A 22994-nucleotide genomic window follows, 5' to 3' on the forward strand; every position below is an offset into this window, starting at 1 on the left:
GGATAAGATCTAGTACCCCTTTGCTTGTTGATATACGACATCACAGTAACTGAATAGTTGGGACTCACAATGCCAAGCCTCGTAATGTAGTGAATGAATGAATGGTCAAAAAACAGACTTATACATACTGTCTGATATTGTCCAGTATGGTGATCTGAGAGTTGGTATATTTATTTATTTGTCTTTGTTGACCTGGAAAGTCCGAATGGTCAGAGCCCATTTTCAGCAGAGGTCTGGGGAGAAAAGCTCCATCACAGTACATTTATATCAACAAGTGAATTTCAGACAGTTTTCAGAAAAAAACAACAGTTACATTTCTCTAAAAAAACATAATTACAAGATGGGTATATACAGTAAAGTATTTACATTAACAATTCTAAGTGATGATTTAAGGCCTTTAGAGCACTGATCACTGCCAGCATCTCTTTTTCGTTTACATGCTTATTTTCTGTCCTGCTTGTTCCGCAGACCTTGCCCTTTCACCTGTTTGGATACAGCCCTCCAAACAAATTCTAAGGCATCTGTTGTGACAGACTGAAGAAGACTTGAAAAGAAGATTGGGCGACCTTGGCTGAGGTAAAAAATGGTCTATCCACCACAGTACCTCCTTTCTCGCAGCTCTCAGCACTGGAATCTCAAAAGATAAAGAGTGATGATGATGATGAGACTAGACTGATAGGAAGTACCACTGAATTTTTCTCATGTGAAGAATGAATCATGATCATAGTGGCCATGAAACCCAGAAACTTAAACAATTCCCTGACTGATGCCTGAGATAGGTTGGAAAAGATCAGGAAGATTTCTTTGTACAGTTCTGTCTTGTTCAGAGGAAGAAAAGAAAAACTTTCCTAGGGACATATACAGATGCCTTCACAGAAAAAAGTAATATGTGGAAAGGAATGAGAGATGATTTTTATAAGTTCAGATTCTTGACACAACAGGGAATTTAGACAATAGTAAAGAGAGTCTGCAAATACAAGGCAATCATCCAAATATTGAAAGATATAAATAAAGTCTGCAGTAAGTAAATACTTTTGGTGCAGTGGATAGAACAAGGGATTACACAGACAAATAATAATCAAAGCCAGATACAGAAAAGCTTAAGCAACTTCTGAATTTTCAACAAATAGGAATAAGATGATAAGCATCTTTTAAGTCTAACATTATTGTGAAATTGAAGAGGGGCATGAATGGTGACGTTTGGAGGGATGTAACATTTTGAACTTTGGAACCTTGGCATAAAGGTTGATATAGGAAAGGTATAGGACTATTCCTCAAGTTTCCTCTTTCTTTGGCACCAAAAGGTTCACCATAGGTTCATAGATTAGTACTAGGCTAACTGCCCTTGTGGCCATTTTAAGCCTAGCCAATTACTCCATGTGAAAATCAAACCCTGTACCTTGTGTTTGTAAGGCAAACACCTTAACCATTATTCCAAACTCCCATTACTGCTTTAGGGAGTATTTGGCACATTTATATCATGTTATCAAGCAATGAAAATAGCGAATGCTATTTAATCTAACCTAAAATATCTAAACCACATAATATCGAACATTCAGAACAGTGAATTTTTTCCTTGGGGAAAAAATTTGCTATTCCAAAACACATACACACAACACAAGCACACCTAAAAAACATCAATACACACACATACACTTATAATCCTACAACTAACCCTACACTAAACTATACGTACACTACTATCTATCTATCCACTTACCTTAATCCAAACCCTAACCCTAAGGTCCATCACTATCGCACACTCATCTAACCCATGCCCTAACCCTAACTCACTTAACCTGCCCCTAACCGTAATTCACCTAACCTGCGCCCTAACCCTAAGTCACTTAACCCGTGCCCTAATCCTAACAACCACACAATCGCACACTTACCTGAACCCGACCAGTAAATTTCCACCACAGCACTGAAAATAGCGAAGCCACAGAACCAGCCAACCAAATTCTTTCCCTAGGAAAGAGTTTGGTGTTCTGCAGCTTTGCTATTTTTAGCTTTTGCTCAAAATGGGTCGATATTAGAACATTCGAAGTTTTAAATCTTTGATGTTTTGATATAGACCCATATTTGGCTGCTTGAGAAACAGACACAATTAAGGAATTGTTAACTTCTCAAGAGGGAAGGTTAATAATTTTGTCACGTTTTCAAAAGAGGCCAGCAAGAAATTTTAACATATGAGCTTGGCAACTCAGAATTCAGAAAGCATGGCAGAAGAATAAACTTTCTCCTCAAATCTATCAAAAGCTTTCTCATCCTTATCAGAGGAAATATGATTATCATTCACAGTATGCATAGTAGTAGAAGGCTTTGATATGAACATAACAGCAGGACATAATTTGGGATTAGTAAACAGATACTAGTATTTTTGACATACTTTGTATTGTAAAATCAGGCATTTTGGGAGCAGGAAGTTGACTGCCAAGTCAGATATAAGCTCTTAAGAACACAGTCTCTAAAGATGATAATGTAGGAGAGATGGCTGAAGGTTGGGGAAAATCCATTTGCAATAAATCTTAATATTTTTGCTGGGAAATAGGGATTTCATTCTGTTCCCACTCAGAAGAAGATACCTCTTCTGGAGGGTAATCTGAAGAAACACTTTCCTCAGAATCAGAATGTTCAGCTTGGAGAGAATTCACTGAAGAAAGGCAATACTCTTCCATTCCCCTGTTCTTGTGACTGGGAATCAATGTCAGCAACTGAGGGAATTATTTTTCTTTTTCTGCTAATAGTTAGTGAAGAAAAGTAATCCATTGGCAAATGCCAGCAAGTTTTCCCTGTCTGTAGTTACTGACCCATAAAAAGAGGCATTTTAAAATTTTGGTTTCTTTTCATGGGAGACCTCATGGAAAAAGATCATCTCAAGTTGGGGCACTAACCCAGGAATCAAGTACCCTACCCCAACTATCTGGTAAACAATCATTTGCTCCTCCCTCAAGACCAACAAGAGATGCTCTTTCTTGCTTGATAAGGACAGTCCTACAGCCACACAGGATGTGTCTATCTCTCTGTCTTTAGTGGCTTCCCAAGGGGTTACACCAGAGGGACTGAGAGCTAGTGATAAGTGATCTGAGGAACCAGGTTTGGCCACAATGAATCACCTATCAGTAGCTCAGATGGTTAGAGAGCTGGCCTGACATCCGAAGACTCCCAGCAAACTTTCTTTTTCTTTTTCTTGTGAACAGGAGGAGGAAGAATCAAAGAGACTGATGCTTGCTCCATAGCTAAAAAGGGACCCCAAAAGTAGTTAATGGAACCTGAGAGTTGCTAAACTCCTGACATAACAAAATATAGTTCTGAGGTAAAAATCTTACTGACATTCCCCAAAAGTACTAAATCAATATTTTACATAAAGTTTCTTTTTTTAACAGAAATTCACACTGTGACGATGTGAGGTATTGCCATCTGTAGCAGGGAGAATAGGGCAATGCATGTGTAGTATATGCCAGCATAAAAAGTTGGAGTTTTGTAAATAATTTTGTGTTATTTGACTATCAGACTGATTTGTACAGAGGCTTGTGTAAAAATGTATCAACAGTTTTATTATAGCTGATTAAATGTATATGTTTAAACAGAGAATTCTAGAGGTTTTTGAGATTGTTCTATAGCTTTCAGATACCGCAACAGATCTTAGCAAAGCTCTGAGTTTGTATTGTACCAGAGTCTAGTGATCAAATGTGATGTCATTCCATAACCAGCACTGAGAGGAAGGAACTCACACAGCAGTTTGTTTTGTTTTCTTTGGAACCTAATATAAACGATCTGTGACAGTTATCATGGTTAGTTATTTTAGTGAGTTCAGTTCAGTTAGAAGTTTGAAGCTCATCACCTTGCATTGTGGAAGTAAGCATCTCAGCATCTAATCTTGATTTGATGTATTAATTAAGTTAGCTAGGGAACAGTTATTCTTTAGACAGTCAGGAATTACAGTGAGATTAGTTAAGTATTGTTTTTTTGCATCTGTTTGAATCTGTTCAACTGTGTTATTTTTATTTATCCTGTGATTGAATCTCTGGTGTTTATTGTACTTAGATATTTATTATTCTCATGTTTTCTATTTTATTATTTATTATTAAATATTTTTATACCTTTCATTGTGACTGGTCTTTTAGGGAATACTTTTAAAATCTTGAGAGTACTTGTGCTTATTTTAGTGATGCCTTTGCCACTCCAAAAAGCCTTTCTACTTTGGTTACACTCTGCCATTTATATTAGTATTGATTTTACTCACTATAATTGGATACCTTTGTAACAGCCTTAGAGTAGTTGATTGGTGACAGTGTGGTTACCGTAAAGTCTGGGCAGAAGGGGTACAGCTAGTAAATCTGTTCTAGCCTTTCCCAGGAGTGTGCGTGTGTGTGTGTGTGTGTGTGTGTGTGTGTGTGTGTGTGTGTGTGTGTGTGTGTGTGTGTGTGTGAAAATCAAATACCCAGGTGTGGGTGTGTCAGCTACTTGGAACTGGGACACAGTGCTCCAAAGTAAGTGTTGTTTGGGATCTGGAGAGACAGATAGTCCAGTCCCAAGTCTGGACATGTTCCCTGTGCGCTGTTGGGGGAAATTGTGCTTGATACAGAGAGCTACATCTTAAAATACTGTGTAAATCCATTCCTGTTTTTAGTGACCGTCTCCCACCAGTGTCAGTGGTGAGGATTGAGGCTCCTTGATTACTGGCCCGGGGTAGAGAGGCCATCACATATTGGTGGCAGAGCGGTGGGATATTAATTCACTTCAGTAACCTGTGGGCAGTTGTCACTGTGGGTGTGTGTACTCTCAACAGCCACAAGGTAAACATTCAGAATTTCATTTTCACAACAATTTTATTTATTTTTGTTAGTTTAGTTTAGTCAGGCAAAGATGTCAGCAGAGGATTATGGTAAGCTGACAACAAACCAGTTGGCCAGGGTTTGTGAAGCCAAATGACTGGTGCATGCCAACTGGACTAAGGACAAAACAATTTCAACTTTAATCACAGCTGCAGCATGGACCAGTGTCCAGGAAGACAAACAGTATGGTGATGGAGATATGCAGTCTTCAGAAACAGGATAGTTCACCTTTTCCTCAGAGGACTTAAAAGTCTGTCTGGAGTTAAAGAGACTTGAACTGGAAGCCATATATTTGGGGACCAAAGAAAAACTGCGGCGTTTGGAGGCTGAAGAAAAGGAGAAGCAGTGTCAGCATGAACTGGAGACTGCAACATTTGGAGGTTAAAGAAAAAGAGAAGCAGCATCAGCATGAACTGGATACCAAAGAAAGATGGTGATATTTGGAAGCTGAAGAAAAGGAGAAGCAGCGTCGGCATGAACTGGAGGCCAAACATTTAGATATCAAAGAAAATGAGAGTCTGCTGCATTTGGAGATCAAAGAAAATGAGAGACTGTGTAATCAAGGAACTGTAAGCACAGCAGTTGAATCCAATTTTATTCCACAAAATAATAAAAACTTCAGGTTAAGTGCTTTCTTCCCACTTAATAGGCGATGTCATCAGAACAAAATATTGTTTGCTACATAGTTTCTGGTCTGGTTGGTGTTAAAATGAGAGACTGTCATGACTGGAGCCTGAAGAAAAAGAGAAGTAGCGACACCTTGAGTGAGAAATGCTGACCCTTTGTCAGGGTCATGGAGGTAATGGGGAAGTGAATAACTGTATCTCAGAAGAATAAAGGTCAGTAAATTTCTTCCACAATTTGCAGAGGGGGATGATTTTTTTAGTTTTATTTATATATTTGAAAGAGTATGTAAACAGTATAATGTTGACCAAGAGCTCTGGATATGGTTTCTGACCCCTTACTCCTTGGTAAAGCTGTAACTGCTGTTTCTAAATTGTCTGATACTGATTGTTTAAACTATGATAGAGTGAAACAATGTTTACTGAACTGTTATAAGTTAACACCTGAAGCTTACAGAAAAACATTTCATGAGCATAGACCAAAGGCAGATGAAAGTGTATGTGATTATATTGTTGAGTTAAACACATATTTTCATAGGTGGGTGAGTGGATGTCAGGTCACCACTTTTGAAAGACTGGCAGATGTTTTGGTGAGGGAACAAGCCCCTAGTACTTTGCCTAAGAACATGAGAATCTGATTAGCAGACCGGGAATGTAACTTTGCAGATGAACTGGGGAGCAAAGGGGATCTCTACTTACCAAGCAGAGCATCACTGCACTGGAAGCGGATACCTAGTTCTGCACATGGATATAAGAGAACTCATGGTGGGCAGCCTAAATCACCCCAACAGAGTCTACCAGTAACAGTGAAAGCCACTAGTTCAGGTACCCAGCCAGGATTAGGGGTTAGATGTTTTAAGTGTAATCAGAGGGGCCATGCAGCATACAAATGTCAACTAAAGCAAGGTGAGGAGCAAAAGGTGAGGGAGCCAGCAAGTGGGAATAACAGCATGCCAGTAGTAAATTGTTTGGAGACAACAGGGGTACCAAACTATCACCAGAGTTTGTATCCTATCTTAGTGAATAGAAGACAGGCCACTGCTAAGAGAGAAACAGCCTGTAACATAACCATTGTGAAGCCTGCAGTGGTTAAAGAGGAGCAGTACTAGCTTGGGTGGTCCATTCTAATCAGAGCTTTAGGAGGGATCCCATTCCAAATACCTTTGGCCAGGCTTCACCTTGACTGCGAGGGTGGAGAAAAGGAAGCAAGCAGGTAGCTGTGTTTGAGGATATTCCTCCAGATGTCCTGATAAGGAATGATTTTGATAATGCAATACCTTGTGTGTATGCAGTTACACACAGTCAGGCTTGGAGACAGGCATGTAGGCCAAGTATCCTGGGGGGAGACCCAGACAGACCCTACATCTGAAGCTGGGGCTTGTGATGTGGCTATTTAAGGGAGGGAGCTACCCTGTAGCAGTGTACCTGGCAGTGAGATAGCTGCTGGTAGGTACTGATGGTCCCGTGGACAGAGTGATTGTAAGGACAGAGGTGAAAGGTAGTACCTAGGCTGACAGTGAGGCACCACTGTCAGAAAATACTAGACTACCTGTAGAAGAGGAGCTGGAAGGGTGTCACAAAAGTAGAGTTGAGACAGGCTCAGCTTTTGGGCCCTACTTTATGAGGCTTGAGAGAGATAGCTAAGGAGACACCTGATACTCAAGGAAAAGAGGAGTCTGCATACTGGAACAGAGGGTTACTATATAGAGAGTGGACCACTGAGGGAGGGCTAGAGGGTGAGGTAATACACCTATTATTAGTGCCCAGAGCCTACCATCTGGCACTTCTAGCCATAACCCATGACATTCTTTTTGCAGGTCACATGGGCATAAAGCATACCAAGAGATGTATTATAAAGAATTTTTATTGGCCTGGGATTGCAAAGAATGTAACAGGGTACTGCAGGACATGTAAGGAGTGCCAAAAGGTAGGCAAAGCAGGGGACAAGGTCAAAGCTCCATTGATGCCTTTGCCTGTAATTGAGGAGCCATTTCAGAGGGTAGCTATGGATATTGTGGGGCCTCTGAGTACCCCAGGTTCCACAGGGAAGAAGTATATCCTGGTGGTAGTAGATTATGGTACTAGACACCTGAAGTGTTGGCTCTGTCCTCCATCGAGGCAAAGAAAGTGGCAAATGCTTTGTTAGAGATTTTCAGCAGGGTAGTTTCCTTGACAGAAATACTAACTGTTAAAGATGCCAGTTTCATGTCAGACCTGCTGACTTGTCTGTGGAAACATTGTGGGGTGAAGTACCTAAAGACCACCTTACCACCCCCAGAATAATGGTCTTGTGGAGAGGTTAAAGTCTACACTAAAGACCATGCTACAGGCATTTGCAGACCAGTTTAAGAAAGAGTGGGACAGATATTTGCCCCATGTATTGTTTGCATACAGAGATGTACCCCAGGAATCCACAAGTTTTTCACCCTTTGAGTTGTTGTATGGGCATAGGGTGAGGGGGCCTTTAGATCTGATTTGTGATTAGTGGGATTGTGAGTATAAATCCCACAGGGAGTCTGTTGTGGCATATATCCTAAACCTCAGGACAAGGCTTAGGGAGCTCATGGGCTTGGCCCAGGAGAACCGGTTAGGAGCCCAACAGCAGGAAAAGGTCTGGTATGACAAGAATGCTCGAGCCTGAGCATATGCTGTGGGACAGCAGGTTACAGTGCTCATTCCTGTGAGACACAATAAGTTTCAGGCAGCTTGGGTGGGACCCTTCAAAGTGGTAAGGAAGGTCAGTAATGTCAATTACCCCTCAACCTTCCCTCAGGAAATATCATCAAATATAACTTCCCCTACTATCACTAGGGAGCAAGTCCTTAATGCTCTAAGACCAGGAGCACTGCATTAATGGGCCCAGACAATATCCCAGGATGCTGTCTAAATAGCATGAACCATGATCTATCAGGGCCTCTGGAATTACTATTTAATTGTAGCCTCCAAACAGGCTTCGTGCCTCATGAATGGAGAAAAGCAACAGTCATCTCCCTGCACAAAGGTGGGCCATCTACAAACCCTGGAAACTACAGACCCATAATTTCACTAGTCTTATATGTAAAGCCATAGAAAGAATTATCATGGAGATGATCAATAGAGGTATAGTAAACCTCCAGACAGTGGACCCAACCTAGTTGGGTTTCGTCAAGGGCAGATCATACCTACTCAGCCTGGTGGACTTCTTTGAGAAGGTCACCAAAGCAATGGATGAGGGTAAAATCATTCACACTGCCTACCTTGACCTGGCCAAGGTATTTGACACAATAACCCACTTGGGCATTGTTGACAAGCTCAAGAGGTTAGGTACAAACCCTTATGTCACCCGGTGGATAGCCAACTGGCTCACAGACAGGACCCAGGAAGTTAGAACTGGGGAGTCCACCTTTGCAAAGAGGCCAGTCACAAGTGGAGTCCCTCAGGGATCAGTCCTTGGACCACTCCTTTTTGGCATTTACTTATCAGAAGTCAAGGCCAATGTCAGTGGTCTATGGCTGACTAAATTTGAAGATGATTGCAAATTAGGAGTTGTCAATGAATCTCATACTAACACAAATGTTCTCCAGGAGGGGCTGACAAAGACAAGCAACTGGTGTCAGAGCCATGGACTAAAACTAAATGCCAAGAAATGCATAATAGTATCCTTTGGGAAGTCATCCATCCCTGGTAACTATCACATTGACAACATACCCCTTAGAGTTAACCCAGTAGTTAGGGACAAACAGAGATAGTAATCTAACCTTTGATCATCATGTGTCTACAGTGGTGAGGAAATCATTCTGTGTTGCACAACTTATAAACAAAGGTATGGCATCTAAGTTCAAGGAAGTCATTGTTCCACTGTATCTGGCACTCATCAGACCTATCATTGAGTACAATGCCCCCTTTGGTATGTACCTAACCAGACATATCCAACAACTGGAACATCCACAGAAGTTTCTCACTAAAAGAATATAGGACATAAGTAATATGTCCTTTGCAGACTGCCTCAAGGCCCTATCCCTGCATTCTGTCTCCTAGAGGCTTTTGAGGGGAGATCTAATCCTGGCATACAGGGAATTGTCAGACCCCACTCTGATGGACCTCCTGCATATCCACAAAACAAACAGTACCAGAATTACCCATTCTGAAGACTTAAACCTTGCCTGTGATATAAATAGGACTTGCTGGAGAGATAGGTATGTATCCCAGAGACTACCCCTTCTATGGAAACAGCTCCACATCCATGTGAAGCAGAGTTCCTTCCCAACCCAATTCAAGTGCATCTTGGACAATTGGATGGGAAAACAGAAATTCATCCCGGTTTGGCACCTATGTCTCTAATGCAAACAGGTAACCTGTAAATGGTTAATCTCCCAGGTTCATAGGTTTATACTAGGCTATCTGCCCTAAGGCATTTATAGCCTCTAGCATTTTTTTGCTTACGCCACCCCTCCCCTATAAAAAATACTGTGCCCATTAGTTTGTTGTGCCTGTCCAGCAGTGACAGCAGAGACAGATTCCCGGATAAACCTACTCCTACCATCCACAGGTCAAGATTTTCTCTTGAACAAGCCAGCAGAGTGCTCTGCCTCACATGGATCGGGATTTTTATTCCATTGCATAGGGAGTCTCTGAGTCTCTTCTTCATCCCCACAGCACATCCTATATTCCTATCAAGTGCTAAGGTTTAAAGTTTAAGTGGGTTTTTTGGATTTTTGATTTGGAGCATGTCCACACCTCGGGTTGACATGGCTTTGTATGTCAGGGCACATGGTGTTCTCTGAGCAGACGGTATGCAACTGAATAGAGTTGAGTCATACTGATGGAGCAACATATGACTGGCAACCTGTCCTTTATCCTTTTTGGTGAGGAACTTTGGGGTTCCTCCAATTGCTGCAGATGCTCTGGTGAGATATGATCCCGAATGGGGATCATTGTAATTCGATCATTTGTCTGATAATCAAAGAGCAAGGGAAATTCTGGACACAAACCCATGTGAAGTGGGATGATGAATCCCTTTCAATGTAGAAGGCAATGGTGGTGGGTCTTCAACCACTTTGTAGCAATGTAGTGTCAAGGTCCCTCTTTCACCTCAGGTCCCTGGGTCCTGATAACCTCTTCTGTGCTCTTCCTATATGGTAGCTTGGGGTTACTCTATGTTTTTCCCGGGCGGGTAAGGATTATCAGGCTCTGGCTTTGGTACGTTTTTCTTCTGGGCCATGGCTCTGGCACTCGTGAGTCCTTCTGAAGGATATCTTGTCCAGTTTGCAGTCACTCCGGTGTCCACTGCCACTATGTCTGCAAGCTTTGGTCTGCAAAGTCAGAAGTATCCTTCCTGTACTTCTGAGGCCATGATGCTGAACCATAGGGGCTACCACTTGTGAATATGGGCAGGACCCTCAGACCGTAGGACACATCACCCCACCCGGCTGTCTGTTAGTCATGTGGGCATGTTCCTGTTACACTATGGTTTTCTGTCCTTAAGACAGTTTGCAACCCCGAAAGTGGGGTATGTTTTTCACAATAAGTGAGTGGGGTATTGTGTCGAAGGAGGTTGCAAGTCGTGTGGAGGCTGTACTACATGGTAGGCCCTTGAGACTGTATGGCCTCATCAACCCTCATCAAAGTCAACCAAGTCTAAAAAGGCAAGTTCAAACCTTGACGGTTCCCCTGTCTCGGGTCCATGAGCTGTCCTATGTGGTCCAATGTCTGCAAGTCCCCTATATCTTTGTTTATGAGCTCATTGCCATAAGGTTCCATAGCACTTGGGGTGGTGGAGTGACCACATAATTAGAGGCACCGCCAGGAGTGGGACCACAGTTGCCGCCGGCGCACCCCTGGGCCACTATCCTGTGGGGGCTGCACTTAAAACATGGCACTTATGCAGGCTTAATAGGCTGAGATGCTCAAGGGCCACCTTCCGTCCCATCCGTCCCATATTTGCTGTGTTTAGTTTTAGAGAGCTCCTCCGTGACGGAGATGATGCTGAGGGAGAGAGCTGCTGATAGTTATCAGCTTTAGGGGGGAGTAGGTGAAGCAAGCACTGAACCCGTCTCTGCTGGGATTATTATGGCCTTGTGGGTTCAGTGAAGTTTGTTTCCATTTGATGGGACTATATATCTGGGAGTTCTGTTATGATTTCCTGTTTCCATGCTGATTTTCTGCTTTTCTGGGGCCTTAACCATGGTTCCACCCGGGTTTCATGGCTAATTTTGATCAATATGATTGTTGAGTTTTTTTATCTTTTATTTCTAATGGTGTTCTCTTAGTTGATTTTAGGAGTGCTGGTATATTTTTTCTCCTCTATTGTGTAATTTGTTTCCTTTTAATGGATTTTTTTATATGGTGCCCTTTGTGGAAAGAGAGTCTTGGTTGTTTTGGGACTGGCCTGATGAGGCTTTTCGCAGCCCTTTGTGGTGAGGCATTTGTGGTGCCTGTAGCTGAGGGATAGGTTTCCACTGGCTCAGGGGCCTTGAAGGCTATTTGTAAGGGCTTCAGTAGTATGGAAGTTTTGTGGTGGGTTCTTCTTTATCCAGTTTGATTTGGGTGGAAGTGGATGTGGATTTCAGTAGTATTAGTCTATGATTTTTGTCCACCAATGAGGGGTATACTTGATTTGGATTTTCCTTGTCGGGATGTTGTGATAAGTGGATTCAGTTTATGTTCCTCTCGTGGAAATGTGACTATACTGTTATTTGGCATTTGAATTTATGAAGTTTAGGAACGAAGTAGCTAAGTAGTTTTCTCTTGGAGTAATGTTCCCAGTTCATATTCCCAAGCATTGAATCAGGAATATGATGGTGTTTGAGTGTTAGATACCTCCCATTGCTTCAGAAGGCTGTGGGGTTCCTGAGTTGTTGGTTTCAGCTCCAATATTGGTGGTGTCTAGAGCAGTTTTGCTCATGGTTAGTGCCTGGAGAGGTGGGCTGAAGGCTTCCTACAATTTGAACCGCCTGCCTTGAGTATCCTTTATATGTTTAATGACAGGAACTTTGTGGTGTGTGGTTATGGCTTGGTTGGAACGCATGATAAGGAGCCACCAACCATGATGTGTGGAAAGCTCTCATGAGCCTTGAACCAGGGTTTCAACCATGTGCACAAGGCACGATGTAGACCGGGCGAGAAGGGCCTGAAAGCAGGACCTATTTTTCTTTAGACTTGAGCTTTTGAGCAGGATTACCTCAGTTTTTTTAGCCTTTTGCATTCTATTTTACTTTTAGGGGCCTGATTTGCCAGCAAAAGGCAGACTTCTGTGGCAAGAGTGCAAGCCAATATCCGAATCCAGGTACAGGTGCAAGCCGCCTTTCCCAGGGCAGATTGCCATGGGCTCCTAGGCAGACAGAAGCTGGATCCCCTTGAAAGACACACCAGATATTAAGCCAATTGTTATTGTTGGATCATCTTGGATCTATATTGTGGCATCATGTTTGTGAAGGAAAGACACCTGACATTAAGCCTTTGGTTACCGCTCAGCATCATGTTCAATTGTTCTTCTATGTCTCTTTTCTTGTAGTCCATACTGAGGTGTATGTCATGAGATGCTCACTGCTCAGGGGACAATGACTGTGTGCCTGGGTGAAATGCCGTGGCAGAGCCAGAGTGCTTGAAGGTCCTTTAGATGTCTAGCTCTCTATGTTCAGCCACTGTGGACCCTGGACAATGACCTGGTGAGTGATGCCAGTGTGTCTGACTATGGAGTTTGATATTGTGAGTATGTAAGGGTTGTATGCTGCCTTATGGGCTGCGGGATGTTATTAATTGCTGTTTTGTGGTTTAGAGTGTGCTTGTGGCTTTGTGAGGTGCTTTGGAGTGGTTTTCTGGTTGGATTGTTGCCGTTCTGCTGTTTTTCTTCTTTGAGTTGCTCTTGCAGTCTTGTGTGTTTATGTGTTGTGTTGAGTTTTGGGTGTGCATGTGAGGCTGGTTTGTGTGTGGTTGTGTGTGCCTTCTCCTCCTGTCTGGTAGCATGGTTTTGCCTGGATAGTGTTGAGCTCAGCATCCAGTGTTTGATTCAGGGGTGTGGAGTCTGTTGTTTGTGTAGTATGTGGAGTTTGAGAGGGTTGCCTGCTCCTCCTGAGTCAGTCTTGTGCCTCACAGATCCCAGATCACTAGCTGGAGTCGAGAGGAGAGCTTTGACTGACTGTGAAATTGATAATATGTGGAATTCCTTAGGACTGTCTCTAAGGGCCAGTGGGGAGTGAGGGTAGTGCTAGATTGGCTAGTGAGGACTTATACAATTGCTTTGACAAGCAAGTGCCAGGTACTAAATGCCTTTAGAATTGATTAACTAAATGCAAAAAACAAACAGTAACTTTCTTTGAAGTGTAATGCTTTCTAGTACAGTAAGCAATGCAGATATCACTAGTGACAGACAAGTGTGCTGAGAAGCCGCGAAAATAACAACACGACAAACACAAGCATTCTTCAAGAAGCAGATTCAGTTCAAACATCTAGCAATGCATAGAGCAACAAGGGTGTACCATTTTCAGTAAGAGACAGTCAATAAAATATCCAGGCCTAGGAAACAACCAGAAATAATTCCTGGTAGCTCAGAAACAAGCCTTCCAAAGAAATTTCCCACAGACCAGGTATCATTTAAACCTTCTTTAACAAAAAATATCCGGCAAGAAGCCCATGCTCAAGGCCAACTAATACTCCTTACCCAAGAGGCTAGCAGAGAAGTTCTTAACAGGAAAGGGATGAAAGCTACCTTCCACCACAGAACATGCCTTAGACCTTCTTAATGTAAAATCAAAACCTGAAGTCCAAGTGCCTAAACGAACTAAACTGCTTAGAATGACATTGCTAATTTCAAACAGTCCTAATGACCAAGCAGTACAAATAAGTCCTGTTACTTTAGAGAATGTCTGGATTAGTACTCGTTACACAAACAAAGCTAGATCAAGCAGTGCTGAATCCAGCATATATGCCTTAGCAACAAGGCGCACTAACCGTAAGAAGCAGTTCACATATGCATGCACTATAAGCCTTTAACCAGAAATTCCTAGCTCAGAAGGGCAGAGTCCTTCCTCCTCTCAGAAGAGAAGCATCCACTAACCCTCTTAATGTAAAATAATCCGGCCTGAAAGCCCCAGCGCTTAAATGCACTAGATATACACACTTAGAAAATAACAGACAATGAGGGGCAGATCAGCAGTTCCCAACCTAGAAGGATGTAAGCAACCCAGACCTTAAACCTCTACCAGACCCTAAACAGTCTCAGTGCAAAACAATCAAGATTGTAAGTTTAAACCAAAGGCTTAGAATGAGTTACACCAAGCAGTAGTAATACAGCTGAGTATATTTTTAAGATGATGCAGCAGTAAATTCTGCCACAGCAGTACACAAGCATAAACCCTCTCAATTTTTTTTTTTAGGGCGAGATTTTTTTTTATTTAAAAAAAAAAGGAAGAACAAGTTAAGATTTCAAGCGAAAATAGAAAACTGGCTAGTTTAAATTGATGACAAAAAAGAAAAAAGAAGGTAACAACACTCAAAAAAAAAAACAGATATTCACAAATTTTTTTTTTTTTTTAACAGAAATATTGCTGAGAAAGCTTTGAATGATGTCTGTTTCCTTTTATGAAAACACATGAAGGAGTGAAATTAAAATTAATATGATCTCACTGCACCAGAATAAGCAGAACACAGTGGGCCCAGAGGCAGGCTGGAGGGGGCAGTCTAAGGCCAATACTAAGAACTGAAGATAGAAACTATGCCTTGAAGAGCAGATTCCTTTCAACACATAATAATTCAAACACATACTGTATTTTAAAAAAAAAAGTGCAGATAAAGGTACTTAAATTCTCTTATACGTGTTTACACTTATCAAAGGTGTCAGAACTTGTCAGAGATTTGTGATGCATGGCTAGGCTTAAAATGGCCCTTGTAGTCATTAGCCTAGTAAGCACCTATGAACCTATGGTAAACCTGCTAGGCGGGAAGCAGGGGCACAAATTGTGCCATGTTAACATGATGAAGTCTAGGATGTCAGGGAGGTCCTGGGCAGACTGCAATGGGTAGGTTTGACCATTAAGCCCAGTAAGTGTCAGGTTGGTATGGCAAAGGTTCCCTACCTGGGACATAGAGTGGGGAGTGGTAAGATTAGGTCAGAACCTGCCAAAGTGGAAGATATTCAGGCATGGCTTGCCCTTGTTACCAAAAAGCAGGTGAGGACATTCTTGGGGACAGCGGAATACTATAGAAAGTTCATTTCCAATTATAGTATAATAGCTGGTCCCATCACAGACCTGACAAGAAAAACAGGTCAGATAAGGTAGTGTGGACCCCAGCCTGTGTACAGGCATTCCATAAGCTTAACGGAGCTTAAGGAAGACCCCCTGTGTTAACCAAACCAGACTACAGCAAAGATTTGTTGTGCAGGTGGATGCTTCAAACCATGGAGTGGGGGCTATACTCAGCCAAGTTTTGTCAGAGTCAGACGAGCACCCAGTTGTATATCTCAGCTGTAGACTCCAACCGAGGGAGGAATCTTATCCAGCTGTAGAAAAAGAATGGCTAGCCATCTAGCCATAGTATGGGCACTGCAGAAACTTCAGACTTATCTGTATGGAATAAATTCATTCTGGTTACAGGCTGAAGTTTCTGCAGTGCTCATACTATGTAACTAACTTAAACCTGAGTTTCTATAAGCATCTAATAAAGCCTGTCATTTATATGTAATAGTGGACAGCTCATCATTTGTGCTTCCTCCACTCACAGTAACAGTCACATGACCCACTACTGCAAAACAGTACTTTTTTAAATTGTACCAGTTTGCAGAATGTCTGTAGAAAACAATTTGGATTTTTTTATGTTTTTTTAAATATTTTGTAAATTCTATTACTCAGTTTTCTGATAGTTCCTCCTTTGTAAAATGAGTCACAAGTCAGGCATGTTGCAATATAAATCCACATATTCAGAGGCAGAAGTAAAGTACCTAGGTGTTGTATAGATTCTTGTGTTAGCACAGCAAAAACTAGAAGCGTCATTAATAAATCTATTCATATTACATAGCTGATACTTGTGAGTCCCTTTTTTGATAGCAGTGACACCCCCATAATTATGTTGTTTCAGTAGCAAACATAATCATTATTGTGCAGATCTGTATCATAGTTTGAGTTGTACAGAGACTATATCTAAGAGTAATCTAGGTAGAATTATACATTAAATATATGGTAAAACTTTTTTTTTATTCATATAGGACAGATTCATGTGAAACCATGCATGGAACATATATTGATACCTGTAAACCCTCTTTTTTTCCTGTACTGTATCAAAAAGTCATTGAGCTTTCCTTCTTAATGTTTATAGTTTAGCAAGCTATTATTCAAAATAATATATAAAACCAAATTTGACAATAATTCTCAAAAGATGCACGAATGATGAATATTATACAATTATAGACTTACCCTCCATGATCGTGGGGGTCCAGGCATGGCATATTTCACACCACCATTTATGACACGCAGTTCTGTACAGAAAAAAAAACAGCCTATTTAGCTGCTGCAGAATTAAACATCTCCCTGTACAGCACTAAAAATAGATGTCATAAAGCAAATCTTGGAAAGGCACGAGGCTTTTCTTGTTACTTTTGGAAGTAAAACTCTACACACGTCTGTTCTCCACTCTTAAAATAAAATTTATCAATATCCCATTCATTAGCACTCAAAAATGTTATTGCTCTCATTGAGGTGACAATTGAAACCTTATCAGTGACTGACTGATCCACCCAATAAATCACTCCACCCATGAGAAAAGTGACAATAAAGATGTAAATTTTGGAATGTTAATATCTTATTGATTAGTGCTGCCAATTTCAGAATAAATTGACTAAAGATGCTATGATGTTATTGATAGAATATAATTGAACATGTCTAATTAATGAAAAGTGCTTCATAGGTTACACACAAGTTTTCATGCTTTTACGGTGCTCACAAGTTGATGGACTCAGGAAGGGGTGGCAGTGGCTATCTTATCTTTAGAGAGAACCATATGTGTTGTTTATGGAACTGATTTAATTAGTCTAGTTCTTATATCTTCTTCTTCTTCTTTCAGCTTTTCCTGGTTAGGGGTCGCCACAGCGGATCACCTGTCTGCTCATGATTGGCAGTGGAATATTTATGGTGTCAAGTTGACAACCTTCCACAGAAGGCACACACATGCACACACTCACACCTAGGGCCAATTTAGAGTGTCCAATCCACCTACAGCATGTCTTTGGGATGTGAGAGGAAACTGGATCACCTGGAGGAAACCCACATGACCACAGTGAGGACATGCAGACTCCGCACAGAAGGCACACCAGCCGAGGATCGAACCTGAGAACCTATTGGTGTGAGGCGGCAACGCTAACCGCTGCACCACTGCAGCCGCCCAGTCTATTTCTTATATCACCAGAGTAAAAAGTACAATTAATTTGTAATTATCATTCCCATAGCCTAGAAAAAAAATGACCATTAAGTATTTTTGTCTGATATATCTGAGGTACTAATTAAAGAACAATACAGTAATTATTGATATTGGACATGCATTTCTTGATTATCTTTCTCAGCCCAGTTTAATACAATTGATTTTACAACCAATAATATATTCTAACTGTATTATATCAAGTTCTGAAAAAAATACGTGTATATATATTTTTAGGCATGTTGCATGTTTATGCTCTCCATTTGACACTGGTTTACCTATTTCACTTCTGACCATGAAAAAGTTACATTTAACAAAAAGGCAGAAGAATGTTCCATTTAAGCTTGCTCAGCAAAATCACAACAATAACTAAGAGATGAAAACATATCTCAACGATTTATTCAGAGCTGTATCTCAACAAGACAAAACAACAACCAGCTATCAAAGCCTTCTTCAGATCCACAGTCAAAAGCCACATCTCAATCTAATATAAAGCATATAACAGCCAATGACAAAAAACATGTAAACAAGCTTTTGACTGTGGATCTGAAGAAGGCTTTGATAGCCGAAAGCGCTAATCCGTTAAAGTTACATTTAAGACACACCTAAATAAATATAAGAAAAATTGATGGGACTTCTATATTCAGATAATATAATTAATGCCTGTTCAATTAACCTGTGACGATTGGGGAGAGATGGATGAAGGCTTCCAGCTTAGTCAAATAGAATTTGATATATAATTCTGGCATTTGTAAATAAATGTAAAATACAGACATGCTTTCTTGAGTGTAAAAGAATACTATAAAATGTGGAACTGCAAAATATGTGGCAACATTGCACTGTACTGGCCCAGTGAAGCATGTTGTGACCCTTTCATGTTAGAATTCGGCTCCAGTGAGTCTGGATGAAGGTTTCATGCCCATTGTTTTAAGGCTAAAGTTTATGACCAGAATTTACATGTGGAAGGTGCTTTATTGCTCTGGTTTCTGCTAGAGTGTATATGTGAAATGCCTTGTATTATTGTAAGTTTCTGAGCAGGTGTTAGATTGCTAAATAATGCAGTTTGTTTGCCTGGGAAAACCTAAGTGTCAACATGCTGTAATTTGGGAGGGACCCAGCAGACATGTTTGTTAGTAATGTTTAAATACTATTTCTCACAAGAGACTTGGGGCATTTTGATCTTGGATATCTAACTCAGCATTCTGCCTAAGCTCACATGTAAGTTTTAGTACTGTGATTTCTTGTAGGAATAGTTAAAGCTAGTAAAGATTAATTAGGTATTTTTCTTTGAAATCAGACCTGTACTACTGTATTATTTTAAGTTTCTGTGTGATCTCTGAACTCTTATATATCTCTGTGGTATAGTAGTTTTGTCTTGTGTTTTAATTATTTATTATTACATATGTTTAAAACCTTCTACCTGTGGCTGGTTTATGTAGAGATAAAGTATGCTTTAGAGTACATTATATATTTATAGAGTTTATTGTAATAAGCCCTTCCAATAAGCCTTGAGACTGATTAGGCATACTACCATTGGATTATAATATTGCACAGTAATAATCGGACACCCTTTTAAGGGCCTTTTAGTAGCTGATAATTAACTGGGTGGTGGCAGGAATTACTACTGTATGGTCTGGGTAATAGGAGCACAGCTGGAAAACCTGTGCCAGCCTTTTCCTAGGAAAGTCTGCGTGGTTGTATAACCTCTTCTCAAAGTGTGTGTGTGTGTGTGTGTGTGTGTGTGTGTGTGTGTGTGTGTGTGTGTGTGTGTGTGTGTGTGTGTGTGTGTGTGTGTGTGTGTGCACGTGTGCGTGTGTGTGTATGCATCAGCTACCTGGGCAGAGACATGAAGCTCTGGTTGGACAGAGAGGGTACTGGAGGTTTTAGCTTGCTCTGTTAGGCTGAGACCTGGACCCCATAGTTTTGCCAGTGGGGAGTTTTTCTGGTGACCTGGTGAGCAAAGGAGCAACCAGCCCCAGACTTGCTGTGATCTCTGTGTGCACGTAAGGGAAATTGTACTTTACTGTGTGTATTAGTTATCCTTTCCTCTTCTCGGAGACGACCTCCCTGGTGTTAGTGTTGAGGATTGAGGCTACTTGATTGCTGGGCCAGGGCACGGCTGTCACATGTGGTTTGCAGTGGTGGTATCTACTTCACACACTAATTGGCTTGTAGTGGTGTGGGTAGAGCGAATTCCTGTAACTTATGTACAGTGATCTCTAAAACTGTTTTGTACTCTAAAACAGCTAAGCAGTGTATACTCAGAGTTCAGATCACAATTGTTTTATTTTTTTTGTTAGCTTAGTGTTAGTCAGGGTGAGCAAGCAGCATGTCAGCAGAGGAGTATGGAAAGCTGACAAGGAGCCAGCAGGTGGAGATGTGCCAGGCTAGGGGGCTGGTGCATGGAAACCTGACTAAGGCAGACTTGATTGCAGCCTTGGTTACAGCTTCATTAGAAAAACGCAGCCTGGAGGACAATCAGACTGACAGTGGAGATACAATATTCTCAGAAAATGGACAGCTCAACCTTTCTGCAGTGGACTTCAAAATCCAGCTGGTGCTAAAGAGACTTGAGTTGGAGGCCAGGCATATGGAACTAGAAGCAGCTGAGAAAATGAGGAGTCTGCAAGCTGAGGAAAAACGAACAGCAAGAGGAGGCATGAGAGGGAAATGCTGACTCTTCGCCAAAGTCATGGAGGTAATGGGGAAGGGAGTAACTGGACCCCAGAAGCACAAAAGGTCAGTAAATTTATTCCACAGTTTAAGGAGGGGAATAATTTTGATAGCTTCATTCATATGTTTGAGCGGGTATGTAAACAGTATGAAGTTGACCAAAGGCACTGGGTACAGTTCCTGACCCCCTTACTCTATGGTAATGCTGTAACTTTTTTAGAAAAAAATGCATGACACTGACTGTTTTGATTATACTGCTGTCGAACGACATTTATTAGAATGTTTTAAGAAAAAGGGCATAGCAAAATTAATTTAAAATGGGTGGGGAAAGCCAAACACACTCTGGCTAGGCTTATAAATGCCCTAGGGCAGATAGCCTACTATGAACCTATGAACCTATGAACACCTGAAATGTATAGGAAAACGTTTTGTGAGCATAGACGCAAGGCAGATGAAAATGTATGTGAATATGTTGTTGAACTGAGCACTTATTTTCATAGTTGGGTGAGTGGATGTCAGGTCACCACTTTTGAAGGGCTGGCAGACCTTTTGGTAAGGGAACAAGCCCTTAGCATTTTGCTTGAGGACATAAGGCTCTGGTTAGCTGATAAACAGTGTGCTACTTCAGAGGAGTTGGGGAAGAAGGGAGACCTATACCTAGCAAGCAGGGCAGCCCTGCACAGGAAAGGGACTCCCAGTACAGTTCATGGGTCTAAAGGAACCCATGGTGGGCAGCACAGACTGCCCTAAAAGAATCCGCCAGTAGCAGGGGAAGCCACTAGTCCAGGTACATGTCCAGGTGCTAGGGTTAAATGTTTTGAATGCAACCAGTGGGGCCATGTGGCATACAGATGTCCAATGAGGCAAGGTGGAGAAGAAAAGGTGTCGGAGCCAGTAAGTGGGAAAGACAAAATGCCAACAGTGGGTTGTCTTGAGACAACAGGGGTATGGAACTACCATCCTGCAGATGTCCTGAGAGGAAAGGATTTGGATGAGGCAGTACTATGTACTTATGCAGTTACATGCAGTGAGGCTAGGAGACAAGCATGTGGGTCTGGTAGCCTGGGGGAGACCCAGACAGACTGCATACTTGCAGCCAGGACTGCTGAGGTGGTTATTTCAGGGAGTGAGCTATGCTGTAGCAGTGAGACTGAATGTGAGCCACAGCTGCTTGTAGGTACTGATGGTCCCTTGTACAGAGTGACTGCAAAGGTAGAGGTGAGTAGTAGTACCCAGGCTGACAGTGAGGCACCACTGTCAGAGGATGTCAGACTTCCTGTGAAAGGGGAGCTGGGAAGGGTTACAAGAAGAGAGTTGAGACAGGCTCACCTCTCAGACCCTACATTGCAAGGCCGGAGGCAGGTAGCTAGGGAGGCACCTGATTCTCAAGGGAAGGGAGAATCTGTATACTGGGACAAAGGGTTACTATACAGAGACTGGACCCCTGAGGGAGGGCTAGAAGGTGAGAGAGTACAGCAGTTGGTAGTGCCTAGAGCTTACCGTCTGATGCTTCTAGCCATAGCCCATGATATTCCCTTTGCAGGTCATATGGGCATAAAACTCACAAAGAGATATATTATGCAGAACTTCTATTGGTCTGGAATTTCCAGAGATGTAACAGGGTACTGCAGGACCTGTGAACAGTGCCAAAAGGTAGGCAAGGCAGGAGACAAGGTGAGAGCTCCTTTGATGCCTTGTCCTGTGATTGAGGAGACATTTCAGAGGGTAGCTATGGATATTGTGGGTCCTCTGAGTACCCCAAGTTCCACTGGGAAAAAGTATATCCTAGTGATGGTAGATTATGCTACACAATACCCTGAGGCAGTGGCTTTGCCATCCATTGAGGCAGAGTAGGTGGCAAATGCTTTGTTAGAGATTTTCAGTAGGGTAGGTTTCCCAAAAGAAATACTGACTGACCAAGGTGCCAATTTCATGTCAGACCTGCTGGCTTGTCTGTGGAAGTCCTGTGGGGTGAAGCACATGAAGACCACCCCCTACCATCCCCAGACTAATGGTCTTGTTGAGAGGTTAAACTCTACAATCAAGTCCATGCTACGGGCATTTGCAGATCATTTTAAGAGGGAGTGGGACAAATATTTGCCCCATCTGTTATTTGCTTACAGAGAGGTTCCCCAGGAATCTACGGGTTTTTCACCCTTTGAGTTGCTGTATGGGCATAGGGTGAGTGGACCTCTAGATTTAATTTGAGATGAGTGGGAATGTGAGTGTGAATCTCACAAAGAGTCTGTTGTGGCATACGTCCTCAGGACAAGGCTCAGGGAACTTATGGGCTTGGCCCAGGAGAACTTGGCAGAAGCCCAACAACAGAAAATGTGTGGTATGACAGGAATGCTCCCGCTAGAGAATATGCTGTGGGGCAGCAGGTAATGGTTCTCATTTCTGTCAGACACAACAAGCTGCAAGCAGCTTGGGAGGGACCCTACAAGGTGGTAAGAAAGGTAAGTGATGTTAACTA

The 22994-nt window shown here is 41.9% G+C and overlaps 1 protein-coding gene across 1 annotated transcript in view; it reads right to left on the reverse strand.

Moving 5' to 3' along the window:
- The window catches only part of LOC122794082 (testis, prostate and placenta expressed), a 694197-nt gene that overhangs the window by 461479 nt on the left and 209724 nt on the right, over positions 1-22994 (reverse strand). The window contains exon 4 of the mRNA XM_044062223.1: positions 16849-16910. Coding sequence (XP_043918158.1) covers positions 16849-16910 — 62 coding nt within the window. The remainder of the gene's footprint in view (positions 1-16848; positions 16911-22994) is intronic.

Source organism: Protopterus annectens, chromosome 1.part0 (genome assembly GCF_019279795.1).
Source record: "Protopterus annectens isolate FY-2018-M chromosome 1.part0, PAN1.0, whole genome shotgun sequence".
Taxonomy (NCBI): Eukaryota; Metazoa; Chordata; order Ceratodontiformes; family Protopteridae; genus Protopterus; species Protopterus annectens.